The sequence below is a fragment of the Panthera uncia genome, chromosome D4 (genome assembly GCF_023721935.1).
Source record: "Panthera uncia isolate 11264 chromosome D4, Puncia_PCG_1.0, whole genome shotgun sequence".
NCBI lineage: Eukaryota > Metazoa > Chordata > Mammalia > Carnivora > Felidae > Panthera > Panthera uncia.
The window spans coordinates 977,031-993,477 of record NC_064807.1 but is presented as its reverse complement, the minus strand read 5'-3'; the positions used below and the strand labels follow the sequence as shown (position 1 = coordinate 993,477).

At 55.3% G+C, this 16,447-nt stretch overlaps 1 protein-coding gene across 2 annotated transcripts; it reads right to left on the bottom strand.

Moving 5' to 3' along the window:
• Positions 1-2,847: 2,847 nt before the first annotated feature.
• Positions 2,848-16,041, bottom strand: CARD19 (caspase recruitment domain family member 19). Of its 2 annotated transcripts, XM_049637283.1 has the most exons (6): positions 15,816-16,041; positions 6,553-6,695; positions 4,934-5,087; positions 3,818-3,877; positions 3,562-3,633; positions 2,848-3,118 (listed from the first exon to the last, which is right to left on the bottom strand). In XM_049637283.1, exons 1-6 carry the CDS (start codon positions 15,820-15,822, stop codon positions 3,003-3,005), a joined length of 552 nt encoding a protein of 183 aa, XP_049493240.1. In that variant the 5' UTR covers positions 15,823-16,041; the 3' UTR covers positions 2,848-3,002. The 2 variants fall into 2 exon arrangements, with proteins under 2 accessions (XP_049493240.1, XP_049493316.1); XM_049637359.1 differs by lacking the exon at positions 3,818-3,877 and having other exon boundaries at positions 15,816-16,037.
• Between the last annotated feature and the right edge of the window lie 406 nt (positions 16,042-16,447).

Below are 16,447 nucleotides of genomic sequence, written 5' to 3'. Positions count from 1 at the left end.
AGGTCTTGGGTGGCGCACAGCAGGAGGACCTTACCCGCCACAGGCCTGTGGGCCTGCCTCTGGGATATCTCCTTGGAGGTGGTGTCCTGGTTCGGGCGCTAGAACGGAGTACAGACTGTGGCTTATACACACAGAGACTTCGGGAGGCTGGAAATCTGAGGTCAAGGCGTCAGCAGATTCGTGTCTGGTGAGAACCAGCTTCCTGTTTTCACTGTGCCCTCACGTGGCAGGCTCTCTGGGGTCTCTTTTACAAGGTCACTAGTCCCATCTTGGGCTCCATCCTCGTGATCCAATCACCCCAAAGGCCCCACCTGCCACCACCATCACCTTGGGGGTCAGGTTCCACCATTACGGATTTTGGGGGGGACACGGCTGTTCAGAACACAGCAGGTGCTTTCAGCTGAGGCAAAATTCTAGCCCCGCCGGAACCTCTTTGCCTCCTGAGGGCCGGCGTGCCTGCACTTTCACGCAGTGGCCTCGTTTACCGTGACCTGGGTGCAGCCACCACTTCTACCCAGGTGTCTGTCACCTTCACCGGGGTGTTTCCGTCACCTTTTGCCAGCTGTGTCTCTCAGGGAGCAGGACAAACAAACACCCCAGGGCACCTGCCCAGAAAGAAATTTAACCTGGGAATCGGGATCTTGCTCCGTCGTGAGGGGACCCGCCCAGCTGAGCCTCGGGGTCTGACCTCCGGAACCTCCGGCGCCCCCGATGTCAGAGTCCAGAGCGGGTGCAGGGACCAGGCCTCTGGTGTGGCGGGCCAGCGGGAAGGTGGCCTCCAGTCCAGCCTCTGCAGTCTGCATGAGGACCTGGCACGCGGGACGTCTCTCCAGCCCCGGTCAGGCGCCAAAGCGCCGTAGGGAAGCGGGCAGGTCTGCAGGTCCCTCTCCTGGGCCCCGGGAAAGGTCAAGAGGGGCTCTGTGTGGGGCTCAGCTGTGGGGGCTCCATTCAGCTCGGGTGGCTCAGGGAAGCCCCTGCGTCCTCACGGCCAAGCGCCAGCAGCCGTGCCCGCTCCACCCAATGGAATGTCCCAGAGAGAAATCTGCATGTGACGCTCCCACAAAGTGGTGAAATCGTGGAGAGAGTTCTGGCAAAGAGATGGGACTGAGCAGTGCCGTCCAGGGCCTGCTCGAGAAGTGCTCACAGGAGTGTCTCCATTGTACAGATGGGCAAACCAAGGCTCCGTTTGGAGACACCCCGGGGCCTGCAGCGTAGAGGTGGAGAGTGAGCGCAGGCCATGCTGTCCCACGGCATCCAGCCGGGGCGCCGGAATGAGGGAATTAGCCCAGGAGCTGGCTGCGTGTGTGGGACACCACGTCCCGGAGCCGGGCCCCTCTGCCCCCACCCGTTTCCCTACACGTGCCCTGCCACCTTGAGACCTGGGAGCAGCTGTCGTCCCTGGAGGTGGCCTGCCCTGGCATCTCCAGAAACCTCCCATGGAAAATGCAAACTCATGGTGATTCGTGGGTTGACAAATACGCTTCTGTTTCCCCAAAAAGGGGCTGTGGGGGAGGAGCCGATGGAGGAGGCAACTGGGAGAGGGACCCCTGGGGGCCAGCCTGTGCCTGGTGCACATGCATGTGTGGCGAGGCCGGGTGGAACCCCCATCTCGGCGGCTGTGTGGTCCTTGGCTTTGGACTGAAAATGATGGCGCCCAGAGGCGACGCGGTGCCAGGAGGTCCTGCTTGCAGGTCCGCAGGCGACTCAGTTGGCTTACGGGGCCCTCAGGGTTGTGACGCTGAATGCCAAGGCTAGGGCACCAGGCCCTCTTGGACTTGCACACTTACCCTCCCATGTCCAAAGGGAAGTTTCCACATTGGGATCCTGAGCCTGAGGCTAGCAGGTGAGACAGGTGTAGACACCCCGGTTGAGGGGATAGGCCAGTGTCCCCAAGATGAGGATGAGGGGGGTGGTGCAAACCCCAGGCTGGTGGGGGCAGTGGGGAGGAGCCAGAGGCCAGGACCCTGGATGGCACAATGACATTTGTCAACTCTAAAAGTTCTAGAAGGTTTTGTGGACTGTTTCGTTCTGAGTTTCTGCCTGGAATCTGGGACAAGACCTTGGGCTCATTTCTAGACCCAATGGACCCACCCCAGACCCATTAAGCCCAGGTCTCACCTCGTGGTAGGGAGGGACTCCACTCCCAGGACAGAGGCGGGTGAGGTCAGGCAGGGCCCCGGACCCGGGTGTTGGCTCTGGTGACTAGATGGGGACAAGGGGCTGTGAAGGGTCCCTTTAGGACACATCACAGAAGAGAATGAAGGCAGTGGTGAATCTTAGACCCCCTCACATGCCAGGTCCCCCTTTTCCTGGCTGAGTAACCTCAGTATCCTCTTCAGGAAAGCAGGGATGCAGCCCCCACCTGCTGGGGTCGCTGGGTGGAGTGAACACATATGGGCATGGGGCTTCTTGGGGCATCTTGGTATGTGCAGCTGGTGCCCCCCCCGTGGCCCCAGGCAGGGGCTGACAGATGGCGGGGCAGTGCCCCCACCCAGCCCTCCCACCTGGGCTGGTGGCCGGGAAGGGCGAGGTGATGGGCCGGGATGGGGGGATGGGTGTGGGGGCGGACCGCGTGCCAGACAGAAGACTACAGAGGGGCTCCAAGTGAGAAGTGTGGGCTCTGGAGAGGCACGGTGGGAGGGAGAAGGGGAAAGAGAGGAGGGACCTTCTGGGGAGACGGTGAGGTGGGGGGATGTTGGGGGTGGGTGCTGAGGGGCAGTGGGGGCTGGGGCAGCCTGAGCAGGACCTGGCCCCGGGCTGAGTGTGGGACACTGAGAGCCCTCAGAGTCAGCCCCGCCAGCCAAGACACCACAGGGTCTCAAGTCAGAATCGTCCAGAAAACATTCCCAAGGGAAGCGACAAGACTCCCAACATTTAATGTTGAGCACCTTTGTCAGGCGAAGGTAACTTTCTTAAAAAAGTATAAATAGTGAAAAATAAACATTTAGAAAAGTGGGGCCCACTCGGCAGGCAGGTGGGGTTCTTTGGTGGGGGCAGGGTCATCAGAGCCCTCCCAGGTCATCTGTGAGGAAGGCCAGCAGGAAGCGGCTGACGTGCCTGTCGACGATGATGGGGGAGAAGCCCAGGACACGCCGGGCCCCCGGCAGCACCTTGGGGTCTGGAAGACAAGGTGGTCTCAGACACTGCCACTGACGTGCCTGTGCAGCCCCACAGCCAAGCGGCGTGGGGCGTCCCTGCCAAGTGGGCCTGTGGCTCCCCGTCCACAACGGTGACAGGCCCGGTGTGGCCAGGCAGGGACGGCAGCTGCCATGCTGGGCTGTGGGCCCCCGTCCATTTGCCAGGGCTGTGACATGGGGGCCAGAGGTGGGCACCCTACTCCAGGCCACACACAGGACAGGGGCCCCCAGAGCCCCGGCTGCACCCTGCCTCCCGCCAGGGGCTGTCACCCTCCGACCCCTGGGGGGTGGTGGAGCCCCCATACTCCCTCTTCTTCCTGTGCCTGCAAACTGGGCCCCACTGCCGTCCCACCACACAGGCTAGGAAATTGAGGCACAGGGAGGCCAGGGGGCTCGGTGCTTGGGCCTGGCAGGCGGCACCCACCTGGAGGGCAGCAGTAGACGAGGAGCGCCAGCCCCGCGGCCAGGCCGAGGCAGGCCAGGAAGGCCACGGGTCCTGGGGAGAAAGGGGGCATGTGGGCACATGGCCGCCTGAGCCCAGACGGCGGGCGCCCCAGCGAGCACCCTGGGGCCCAGTCAATGGGAAGGCAGGACCGAGTCTGACTCGGAAAGGAGAAGACCCTGAGGCAGAGACGGAGCCCTGGGTGGGGGACAGGGTGGGGGACGTGGGAGGCCGTTACCCCTGTCACTGAGCTCGCGGCCCACGGTGCCGGAGTCTAGCTCTGTGCAATCTGAGTTCTCTGGAAACAAAATCACAGGGCTCGGTTAGTTGTGGGCCGGCCAGAGGAGGGTGGTCGTCCCGCCTGCAGGAAACCAAGGGGCTGCTCAGGCTCCTTCCCTCCACCCCCGGAACCCCTAGGCTGGGCCGGACCAGGCTGTACACACACCCAGCCGGCCTTCTGGGCCAGGCGTGGCAGAAAGCACCAGGGAGGGAACCGTGGGATCAGCGTCACAGAACCCTGAGTTTTGGATCTCCTTCTGTCCACATCCTGAGACCCTGAGGGCCATGGGTAGGGGGCACCGCTCCGTGCGGAGGCAGGCACCGAGCGTACCATCCCAAGTCTGGTGATGTCCATAGGAGGGCAGGGCACACTCTCTCCCAGACCTCCCCAACCAGCCACCTGCTGATGGCCCAGGAGCCTGGAAGGTGCTTGATGCCCAGCCAGACTGTGGGGCCCCCCAGTGGCTGGTGTGACACACGGGTCCTGGACCAGAGCTCATCCTCAGGTCAGGGACACCTGCCCCGGGGTCCCAGCTGAGCAGTCAGGGTGAGCCACCCTGTCCCTCAGGCCTCTGGCTTCCCATCAGAAGATCGAGGGACACCGGCCCCTCCTCCAGGGGACCAGGGCACAGAGGTCTCAGGCCTGGACTGCCATCCCCGCCTGTGTCTCCTCCATCCCCACACGCAGCTCAGAGGGTCCCTCGGGACTCACGTGCCTCTTGAGCTCTCGGCCAAAACCCTTGAAACCAAAGCGTGCATGCCTCAGACCAGCCACCGTGCCTGACATCGTTCTACAGAAACGCCCACATTATGGGGATCCCCCCGCCCCCGGCCAGGGCATCCTCAGTTGTGGGCACGACCTCAGTTTCTGCCATGGGGGCACAGATACTCAAGGCTGGCACAGCCGTGAGCGGCCCCCAGCCCGCAGGTGACGGGCCCCAGGGCACCAGGCTGGAGGGAGGGCGGAGCCACACCCGCCAGACGCCTCCTCCTGTGTAACAGCAGGCGCGAGAGATGCGGCAGTGTCCGCATCCGACAGCTTGCTCCTGTCTGGGGGCGCGGGGGGCGCACTTACGCAGGGCCAGCCGGCTGGGCAGGCGGCTGTGCAGGGGCTGCGCGTGGATGTACAGGGCCCGGTAGAACTCCTGGCAGTCCCGCTCGCCGCTCCGCTGCAGGTGGCCCAGCAGGTCACAGAGCCGCACTCGCAGGGACGCCTTGGGATTCCGGAACTGGGGGTGGAAAGGGTGCGTGGAAAGGTCAGGCTGGAGGGGCAGGGCCAAGGAGGCTGGGGGCTCTGGCTCTGCCCTGGGCTCCAGCTTCTGCATCAGAGGGGCCCCTGCCCGGGGTGCGGCGGGGGCGGCAGCACAGAGCACCCAGAGGAGGCATCAAGTGCCACCAGGGCCACAGCCCACCCACGTGGCGCCCAAGCCGGTGCTGTGGTCACAGCACAGCCACTGGTCCTCCCTGTGGAGCCCCCTCCCTGTGGAGGCCAGGACAGGTCATCAAGAAAGACAGTGGTGACATTGTTCCACCTGTTAAAAGCTGATGGTTTGCCATGTGACTTTGGCAGGTCATTTTACACCTTGGGACTCTGTTTCTTCACTTGTAAAAAGGCTACAAGGAATCAAGGAGGTGATGTCATAAGTAATAACTTCTAGTAGTTTATAGTCAACAGGAATGTGACTCGAGGAATTTAAAAACGGAGGGCTAAGCAGGAAAACAAAACAAAATAACCCAGAATCTTCTGATGAGTTCATGGAGAAATGTATGGTTCTAAAGGTCAGTGAGCCGGCAGGTGGCATTGATGCAGGACCTGGAGGCTGTGGCCTGGTGCTGCCACCTGGTGGCAGCATACCATTCCACTCAGAACCAGAGTGTAACAAACTGCAAGCGGACGGTAGGAGCCAGAGAGACCAAGGAGCAGAATAGCGTGGCAATGTGCATGCAGGACTCTCCTTCTTCTTGTATAAACGTCTGAAACTTCTCAAATATTTATATAATAAACGTGTATCAGACTTTTAATTACAATAGTAAGGTATGAACTCCACCCGTACTTTTCCTTTGCTGTAGACTTTCACAACCTGAGCATCTGAGCCAGTGGCAGGGCCCATGAGCCTTCCAGCTGTGTTGGGGGTCAGCCTCACTGTGCCCAGGAGAGGCCCCAAGCCCTGTAGGCAGCCCTGCAGCCCCGAGAGTGGGGCTCACTCAGCCACTCGGCTGGAGGGGGCCCCACACCCCAAAGCCCTGGCCCTGAGGGGGAGTCAGGGAAAGGGCGGCTCAGGCGAGGTGCACCCACCTCCCTCGGTGTCCGCTTTTGAGCCTTTGGAAGAGGCAGGGTGCGGAGCCCTGCGGCATTGGGGTGAGCCCGGCCAGCGCCCCCGCCCCCTCTCCCCTCCCAGGCTTGTCACACGCAGTGGCACACTGTCCTGTCTCCTGTGATGCTTCCAGCGGCTCTGGAGGGCTGGCAGGCCCCGAGGACACGGGGAGAGACTGAGGCTCAAGGAGCCGGTGTTCCGGGCCCAACGTCACTGCAAGGAGTCAGGCTTTCACCTCCACTGTCCTTCTCCACCCCCCCCACCCCCCCACCCACTTTCTCCCAGCCCAGGGAGGGAGGGACAGGGAGGGAGAGATGTGCCGCACCCCCCCCCCCCCCCCCCCCCCCCCCCCCCCCCCCGCCTCCCCTCACCCCAGCACCTTCTCTGCATCATTGTTGCTGAGGATCTGGGGGTAGTAGCGGTTCAGCTGGAGGATGATCCTGTCCACCTGCTGCTCACTGAGGCGTCCGTGGCCCATCAGGAAAGGCGTGTCCTGGACCAGGCGGTCACAGTAGGTCTGCTCTGAAACAGCAGAGAGCACGGAGGGCATGAGCCCGCACGGCCGAGGAGCGGCAACGGGGCCCACATGCCACCCGTGGCATGGCCCCCAAGCCCCCGGGCGGCACATCAGCTGTAAGCCGTCCCACCCGTGCAGGCTATGCACAGCCTGGAACCCCAGTGTCCTGCCACCCCCCTGCCAGAGATGGGGCGCACTAGTGTGTGGGACCACAGACTCCAGCTCTTCTCTTCTACGCCTGAGAGCTTACAGCAGGAGATAAACTCAGGCCAAGTCCGCTGTCCCTGGGTCCCCCCCCCCCCCAGGGCCTCCTGCAGGGACACACCAGCCTGGAGAAGGCCCGACCCTGCAGCTCCCCTGGCTGCTGTTCCCACAGGGACAGGGGCGCAGGGCTGGGTGGCCCGTGCTGGCATGGCCACGGGACACGTGAGCTTGCCCGGCCTTGTGAGGCTGCCACAAAGCAGACCGGTGTGCCCAGCCAGGGTCCTGGCATCACGGCATCACTGCCATGCCTTTTTTCCCATTAAGAATGTTCTTTAGAATGACAGGCCTTTAAAGTCCAGGGGTGGGTCAGTGGTTGGTGGGAGGCACAGGATCCCCAAGGAAGGGTGCTGAATCCCAGAGCATCCATTGTGTGACCACATGCACCCCCCCCCCCCACTGGTGCCAGCCTGTCCCACTTGCTGGTGGACACGGGCACTGGGTGAGGGCAGAGCTGCAGAGGAGAAGAGTTTTTGTGTGTGATTGGAATTAAGTTGATATCAATTCACATTAGATGGTTATAACTTTAGGATGTTATGTGGAACTCTCATGGTAGCCACAAAGAAAATATCCGTGGAATATCCACAAAAGGAAATAAAAAATGTTATTACAGAAAATCAACTAAACATGAAAGAAGGTAGTAATGGATAAAGGACAAAAAGCTACAAGACCTACAGAAAACAAACAGCAAAAATGCAGAAACAAGCGATTCATTATCAGTAATTGCAGTAATTAGTTTATTATTATTTTTTTTAATATTTACTTCTGAGAGTGAGAGAGAGAGAGAGAATGAGCAGGGGGAGGGGCAGAGACAAAGAGAGAGACACAGAATCCGAAGCAGGTTCCAGGCTCTGAGCTGTCAGCACAAAGGTGTCGGACACAGGGCCTGAAATCACCGTGGGATGATGACCTGAGCTGAAGTCGGAGGCTCACCAATGGGGCCACCCAGGCACCCCAGTGACTGCAGTAATTACTTTAAATGTAAACAGATTAAGGAGCGCCTATCTGGCTCAGTCAGTGGAGCATGCAACTCTTGATCGCGGGATCATGAGTTCGAGCCCCACATTGGGTGTAGAGATTACTTAGAAAATAAAAGCTCTCAAAAAAATAAATGTAAACAGGGGCACCTGGGTGGCTCAGTCGGTTAAGCCTCTGACTTCGGCTCAGGTCAGTATCTCACGGCTTGTGAGTTCGAGCCCCACGTCAGGCTCTGGGCTGACAGCTCAGAGGCTGGAGCCCGCTTCCGATTCTGTGTCTCCCTCTCTCTCTGCTCCTTCCATGCTCATGCTCTGTCTGTCTCAAAAGTAAATAAACATTTTAAAAAAATGTAAACAGATTAACAGACGCAGATTGGCAAAATGGAATTTTGATACTGTGATTTCTAATAAGAAATATATATTGGCACAGGGCTCCTGAACCCCCTGGAACGTCCTAAGAGATGAGCCATGAGGATGAAGCTGTCTTTTGTTCCTAACGAGCCCCCTTCAACCTCATCTGGCCGTGTGCACAAGGTGACTCTTCTAAAGCCCCTAAATAACCACAAGATGGGACTGGTTGCCAGTGGAGCCAACCACATGAGGCTTAGAGGGGAGAGGGGCTGGAGGCCGAACCCATCACCAATGGCCAATCATTGAATCAATCACGCCTATGTAATAAAACCTGCGTAAAACCCCGAGAGGATGGAGCTGGACGAGCTTCCAGGTTGCCGAGCACATGGTGGCGCTGGGGCGGCTGGCCCGGCAGGGACACAGAGGCTCTGGGCCCCTTCCCGAGTTCTTTGCTCTAAGCACCCTGTGTGTGTGGACGTTCACTTGTATCCTTCTGTGATAAATCAGCACTAGTATGGAAAGTGTTCTCCCAGATTCTGTGAGCTGTAGCAAATGACTGAACCAAAAAAGGGGGTCACAGGACCCTCGGTTTATAGCCAGTCGGTGAGAAGCCTTGTGACCGGGGTCTGTAGCGGGGACGGTGTACAGGACTGAGCTCTTCACAAGTGGGAACTGAGGCCATCCCCAGGGAGACAGCGTCGGGAGGTGAACTGTGACACCCCCAGCTGGTGTCAGGGGACTGCTTGATGGAGGTGAGGGACCGCATACCTGGTGACCAGAAGTGCCAGGAGTCCTCAGAGGTATGAGTGCTGCGTGTAGGAGCAGAGGAGAAACAGAGTTGTTTGTCCTCTCAGGATTAAAAACATATGATTCAACTATGAGCTGTCTCCAAAAGACTCAGATCCAAAGACACACATGGGCCAAAAGTGAAAAGAAGGGAAAAGATGTCGCTGCAAATAGCAACTCAAAGAGAGCAGGGTGGCTCTGCGCATAGAAGCCAAGATCGACTTTGCATCAAAAACTGTTACAAAAGACCAAGAAGTATATCAACGTTAATAATAGAGTCAATTCACCAAGAAGATCTAATAAGCACATGAGCCAGATATCAGAGCCCCCAGATAATAGTAAAGATTTAGTAATAATGAAAAATAGTATCAGTTGGAGATTTCAGTGGCACACTTTTATTATTTTTTTAATGTTTATTTTTGAGAGAGAGAGAGAGAGAGACAGAGCGTGAGTGGGGGAGGGGCAGAGGGAGAGGGAGACACAGAATCCAAAGCAGGCTCCAGGCTCTGAGCTGTCAGCACAGAGCTCAATGCAGGGCTCGAACTCACGAGCTGTGAGATCACAACCTGAGCTGAAGTCGGATGCTTGACTGCCTGACCCACCCAGGTGCCCCAGTACCGCACTCTTAGTAATAGCCAGAAACACCACACAGATGACCAGTAAGGGAACGGAGGGTGTGAGCCACATGATAAACCAACGAGGGCCAACACACCCGGACTGCAGTCACCCAACAGCAGCAGAAAATACAGGTGCACCTCCCTTTACCGCACTTTGCAGATACTGCGATTTTACAAACTGTGGGTCTGTGCCGAGCCCGCTCGGAGCAAGTCCACTGGAGCCACTTTTCTACCAGCATCGACTCACTTGGGTCTCTGTGTCACGTTTTGATAATTCTTGCAATTCAAACTTTTCATTCTTCAAACCGTATTTCAAACCTTCTCATTATTATTACAATTGTTATGGTGATCTGTGATCAGTGATTATGAGTTGCTGAAAACTCAGATAATTGGTAGCATTTTTTAGCAATAAGATGTTTTTAATTAAGGTATACACATTGTTTTTAAGACATAATGCTACTGTGCACTTGATAGAGTACAGCATAATGTAAACATAACTTTTATATGTGCTGGGAAACCAAGAAATATACTGGGCTCACTGTTTAATTTTTTTTTTTTTTTTTTTTTTTTTTACTGGACTCACTTCGTTGCAATATTTGCTTTACTGTGGTGGTCTGGGACCGAACTCACAATAGCTCCAAGGTGGACCTGTACATTCTTCTCAAGCACACATAGAACATCCTCCAGGACAGACCATAAAACAAATGTGGCTACAAAACAAGTCTTAATATCTTTAAAAAGGCTGAAATCATACAAAGGGTCTTTCTGATCACATGGAATAAAGCCAAAAATCAGTTAACAGAAGGAAAACTAGAAAATTCACTTGTATGTGAAAATGAAACAATGGATCAAAGAAGAAATCACAAGGGAAATTAGCAAGTACCTTGAGACAACTGAAAATAAAAATACAACACACCAACATGTAAGGGATGCCATGAAAACAGTTTGGAAGATGACATTTAGGCTGTAAATGCACACTTTACACCAGAAGAAAGATTTCAAATCAGCAACCTAATGTTACACCTTAAGGAAGTAGGAAGGTAAGAGCAAACTAGACTCAAAATAGCAGAAGGGGAGGAAATAATAAAGATTATACCAAAGATAATTGACATGGAAAATAGAGAAAACAAAACCAAAAACAAAACTTGGTTCTTTGGAAAGATCAGCAAATTGACAAACTGTTAGCTAGACTTACAAAGAAAAAAGACTCAAATTACTAACATCAGAAATAAAAGTAGGAAATGAACTACCAATTTCACAAAAATAAAAAGGATTATAAAAGAATACTTGGGAAATGTGTAAGCCAACAAATTGGACAAACTAGATGAAGTGGACAAATCCCTAAAAACACACAATCTACCATAACCAAAACATGAACACAGAGAAAATCTCAATGGACCTCTAACTAGTAAGGAGATTCAATTAGTAATCACAACTGTCCTAACAAATAAAAGCTCAGGACCAGATGGCTCCACTGGTGAATTCTACCCAACATTTAAATATCAAAGCTTCTACAATTCTTCCAAAAAACATAGAGGAGGGAACACTTCCTAACTCATTCCATGAGGCCAGCATTACCCTGATAACAAAACCAGTCGCAGATAACTACAAGAAAATTGCAGACCAATATCACTTATAAACACAGATGCCAAAATCTTCAACAAAATACTAGTAAACTGAATTCAGCAGCATATTAAAAGGATTATACACCAGAATGCAAGGGTGGTTCAACATAAGATAATCCATCAATGTAATACATTATGTTAATAGAATGAAGAAACACACACACGATTATCACGGTCATCTCAAATGATGCAGAAAGGCGTTTGACAAATGCAATATTCCTTCTGGATTAAAGGAAAAAAGCATTCAATAAATTTAGAAGAAAATTTCCTCAACATGATGAAAGTCACATATGAAAAACACTCAGCAAATATCATGCTTAATGGTAAAAGTCTGAAAGCTTTTCCCCTAAGATCAGAAACCAAGCAAGAGGCCCACCCTCACTACTTCTTTTCAATGCATTACTGGAAGTTCTAGCCAGAGCAATTAGACAAAAAAAAAAAAAAAAAAAAAAAAGTTAGTTAATTAAAAGAAAAGGAATAAGTAAAAAAAAAAATTTAAAAAAAGGGGGGCGCCTGGGTGGCTCAGTCGGTTGAGTGTCTGGCTTTGGCTCAGATCATGATCTCACAGTTTGTGGGTTCAAGCCCCGCATCAGGCTCTGTGCTGACAGCTTAGAGCCTGGAGCCTGCTTCTGATTCTGTGTCTCCCTCTCTCTCTGCTCCTCCCCCGCTCATGCTCTGTCTCTTTCTTTCTCCTTCAAAAATAAATAAAAACATTTTAAAAAATTCAAAAAAAAGGAATAAGTAAAATGATCTCTTTTTGCAGATGACATGATCTTCTATCTAGAAAACTGTAAAAAGGTTAAAATTAATCAACAAATTCAGCAAAGCTGCAAGATACAAAATCAATACACAACAACCAGTTGCATCTCCATACACTAATAATCAACAATCCAAAAAAGAAAATAAGAAAACAATTCCACTTACAATGTCATCAAAAATAATAAAATACTTAGGAATAAATTCAACGAAGAAGGTAAAAGACTTGTACACTGAAAACTTCAAAACATCACAGAAAGAAATTTAAAAGATACAAATTAATATACCCTCTGTTCATGGATTAGAAGATTTAATGTCGTGAAGATGACAATAATTCCCAAAGTGATCTATGGAGTCCACGCAATTCCTATCCAAACTCCAATGATGTTTCTTGTTTTTCTTCTAAAATTCATACAGACTCGTTTTTTTTTAATGTTTATTTTTTTGAGATAAAGCACAAGCCTATGCATGTGGGAGGGAGGGGCAGAGGGAGAGAGAGAATCTTAACCAAGTTCCATGCCCAGCGTGGAGTCCTACACGGGGCTTGATCCTACAACCCTGGGATCATGACCTGAACTGAAATCAAGAATCAGATGTTTGGGGCACCTGGGTGGCTCAGTTGAGCATCTGACTTCGGCTCAGATCATGATTGCACTGTCTGTGGGTTCAAGCCCTGAGTCGGGCTCTGGGCTGACAGCTCGGAGCCTGGAACTTGCTTCAGATTCTGTGTCTCCCTCTCTCTCTGCCCCTCCCCCACTTATGTGTGTGCACTCTTTCTCTAAAATAAAAATTAAAGCATTTTTAAAAAATAGGTGCATTTGGGGCACCTGGGTTGCTCAGTCGGTTAAGCAACTGACTCTTGATCTTAGCTCAGGTCAGGATCTCACGGTTTGTGGGATGGAGCCCCATGTCTGGCTCTGTGATGACAGCACAGAGCCTGCTTAGGATGGTCTCTCTCTCTCTCAAAATAAATAAATAAACTTAAAAAATGTTTAAGAAGAATAAATGCATTTGTTGTGAGTAAATAATACCTCAATAAAGTTGATTTTTTCAAATGGGGTCATCATGTGGGAACAAGAAGGGCCCCTCCTAGATTTCTGCCATGGGGCCTACTCAACACACCATCTGTCCTCCTCACCTCTCTCTCCCACTGCCACCTCCTCCTGACTGGTCTTTTCCCTCAAAAATATGCATTTCTAACTTCTGGGTCCTCCCAGGTCCTGAAAGTCTACCTGGCAGACGCACCCGTCAGCAGCCTCACCATGGTGAGGAAGTCACCCCCAGGGACACCGAAAGATCTGCCAGGGCCACATAGGCAGGACTTTCCCGGTCACCTGGCGTCACCACTCGTAGCCCCTCTGAGCCGGCTGACGGCGTGTGCCCCGTGACCGGGCACTCTACAGGCTCTTTGCGTGCAGATCATCTTCATCGCCCCATCAGCTCTGCGGCTCTAGCAAGACCATCGCGCCCATTTCCAGATGGGAATAGATGAGGGACCTGCCCAAGACCTCAGCCACTAGAGAGTGAAGATGGAGGCTGGAGCCAGGCACAACTTTGTGGCATCCAAAGCTTTGTGGCTGTGTCAAGCCACTGCCTCTTGACATCCAAGACTTCCCACTCGCCTAATTAACGTACTAATTAACTGTTCAATTAGCTGCATCCTGACCCCAGGCTATTCTGCCCAGCACTGCCTCTACAGCGTGTGCACTCGTGCACAGGGCAGGCATACAGCAGGCACTCACTAAAGAGTTCTGGATGCATGGACTGTCGGTGGACCACGGCCAGCACACTGGCGGTCCTCCGGCTGCAGCCCTAGCTAGGTGGAGTCTCCACGGCAGCAAGCATGAGTCACCCGGCACAGGGCATACACAGCCTAGGGCTGAAGCTTTCCGTGGTGGCTGGAAGCCGTGCAGGAAAACCACACCCAGATGGCCACACCCAGGAAGGAAAATGCACAGGAAACTTTGGTCCTGGGTCCCGAGTAACAGCCCCAGAAAGCTCTTACAGGATGGAGTCGAATGTTCTGGCACAAACCCACCCGACTCTGCCAGCAACTTCTGCCAAGCCCCACCTCCCCCACCTACTTGCTCAGCTGGTGCCAAAACCACAGATCCCCCAACCCCTTACCCCTGCGTGGCACTCAAGGCCCTGTGGGAGCTACCCCAGGTGCCTTCACCCCAGGTTCCTGAGCTGTCCTGCACAGCAGCCGCCCCCTGCCCCTGCCGTGGCACCATGCTGCTTGGGACCCCTGCCAAAGGATGAGAACCCTGTCCCTTGGCTTCCCCCTGGCTAACCTGTACTCAGCTCACCGTCCTCCCCTCAAGAGGCCTCCCTGAGTTTCCATGGCTCCCTCCCCACTGCAGTCCCTGACCCGCTCAGAATCCCCTCCTGCTTGCGCTCTGGACCTGGCCTCAGGTGTGGCGCTGAGAGGGCTCACTCCCCAGCCCACCTGGGTCCACAGAACAGTAACAGCTGCAGTGACACCTGGCCAGCGTTGGCCCTGTGCAGACACATTGGGTCCAAATGCCCACCCTGCAACCTGTCATGAAGGCCCCAGAACCAGCACAAGGCAGACCCCCCAGTCATGGCACAGGAACAACGAGCCAAGGATTTCATCCCTGCAGCCTGGCAAAGCTGCCCGCACTCTCTGGGCCTCAGCTTCCTGCCTCCAAAATGAGGAGCTGTGACGGGAGGGATCTCTAGAGGCTCAGCGCTCAGACTTGGCTGCAAGAAAGGGGCTGTGGAGAGGCTCCCACAGGACCTTGAGGGGCCTGGGCAGGGCACAGGTCTAGTTCTGCCCCTGACCACCCAGGTAGCCTGGTGCTTGGCACCTGTCCAACCTGAGCCTTTATTTCCTCATCCACATACAGACAATATCCTACATGTCCTTCTACACCTGACACAGGGCCAAGGGCACAGCAGGCTCTCAGAAAAAGCAGCCACAAATGAGAAGGGTTCTGGGAGGTGACAGGCGAATAGGGTGCAGCTGGGGTCTCTTCTGACCTACGCTGGGACACTGGTGTCCCAGAAGACACCAGGTACTAGCCCATGAAATCCTATTTGTGGGACTCCAGTGAGCACCGGGGAGAGAACAGGACCTTTGGGAGCCTCCCTGAGCCCTCTGCCACCCCGGAGGTTGGAAGAGTGGGGCCCTGGGGAGCAAGAACATTCCCTGACCATGCTGTCATGAGATCCCTGGCCAACCCATCTCCATCACCAGGTCTCTCCATCAGTGGAAGTCCCACACAACAAGGTGACCCTGCTCAGCTGGGACCAGGAGGCAGGTGGGTTCTGCGGTCCACACAGGCTCTGGGGGTTTGGCTGCACTTCAGACCCCACTCTGGGAGAATCTGGAGGGGGCAGGGCCGCCCTGCACGCAGCACAAAGCCCAGGGGTGCTGGCTGAGTCTGTGTCCCCGGTTCTCCTGGGCCTGACCCCAAACAAGAGTCCCACTGGTACTATACACGGGTGTCAGGTGGCCAGGATGACCCCCGCGAAGACTGCTGGTGCCCTTTTCACCCTCGCCTCCCCCTGTCAGGCCTCAGCATCACCCCAGCCCCTCGCCCACGGCCCCTCCAGGCTCCGACCACCGCCCCCGGCCGGTCGTCGTCCCGCCCACAGAGAGGCGGTCACGGACCAAGGTCACTGGCCGCTGCCGCGAGGAGCTGCCACCGGGGCAGCACCGGGGGGTCACCGCGGCCGCGCGCCGGTCCCGGGCTGGCAGGCTGGACACCGGCCCGGCCCGCTCTCACCTGTCATGGCGACGCACGGCGCGCTCCCGGCCGGGCCCGGCCCGTCCCCTTGCCGCCGTCCACCCGTTAGGTCGTCTGTCCGCCGCTCGCCCGGTCCCACTCGCTCCGCCCCCTCCCGGCAGGCCCGCCTACCGGCAGGCCTCGCCCCGGTCTCGGCGGTGTCGCCGCCACAGTCCCAAGTCGTCCCCACTGAGCCGGCCCTTTCCCGTTATGCTCCGCCCACAGAGGCAGCGGCAGCGCCGCGAGCGTCCCAAGCCCAGACCCCGCTCGAGCCCCGCCTCCACCCGAGATACCTACGGCACCCGTAGAAGTTATAGGCCCCGCCCCCACTGGGCCCGCCCCTTCCCGTTATGCTCCGCCCCCAGCGGCAGCTGCGGCGCCGCGAGGGCCCAAAGCCCCGCTCCCCATTCGAGCCCCGCCTCCTCCAGACGTTATGCTCCGCCCCCAGACCTGTGGCCTGGCCGCGAAGGTCCTAAGCCCCGCCCCCACTTGAACACCTCCCCCTCTGGAGGCACCTACGGCTCTGGCAGGAGTTCTTGGCCCCACCCCTCTCTGAGGCCCTTCCATCCCGGGCGCCGCAGGCGTCTTCGCATATGCTAGGGCTCTAAGCTCCGACTCCACTGAGCCCCACC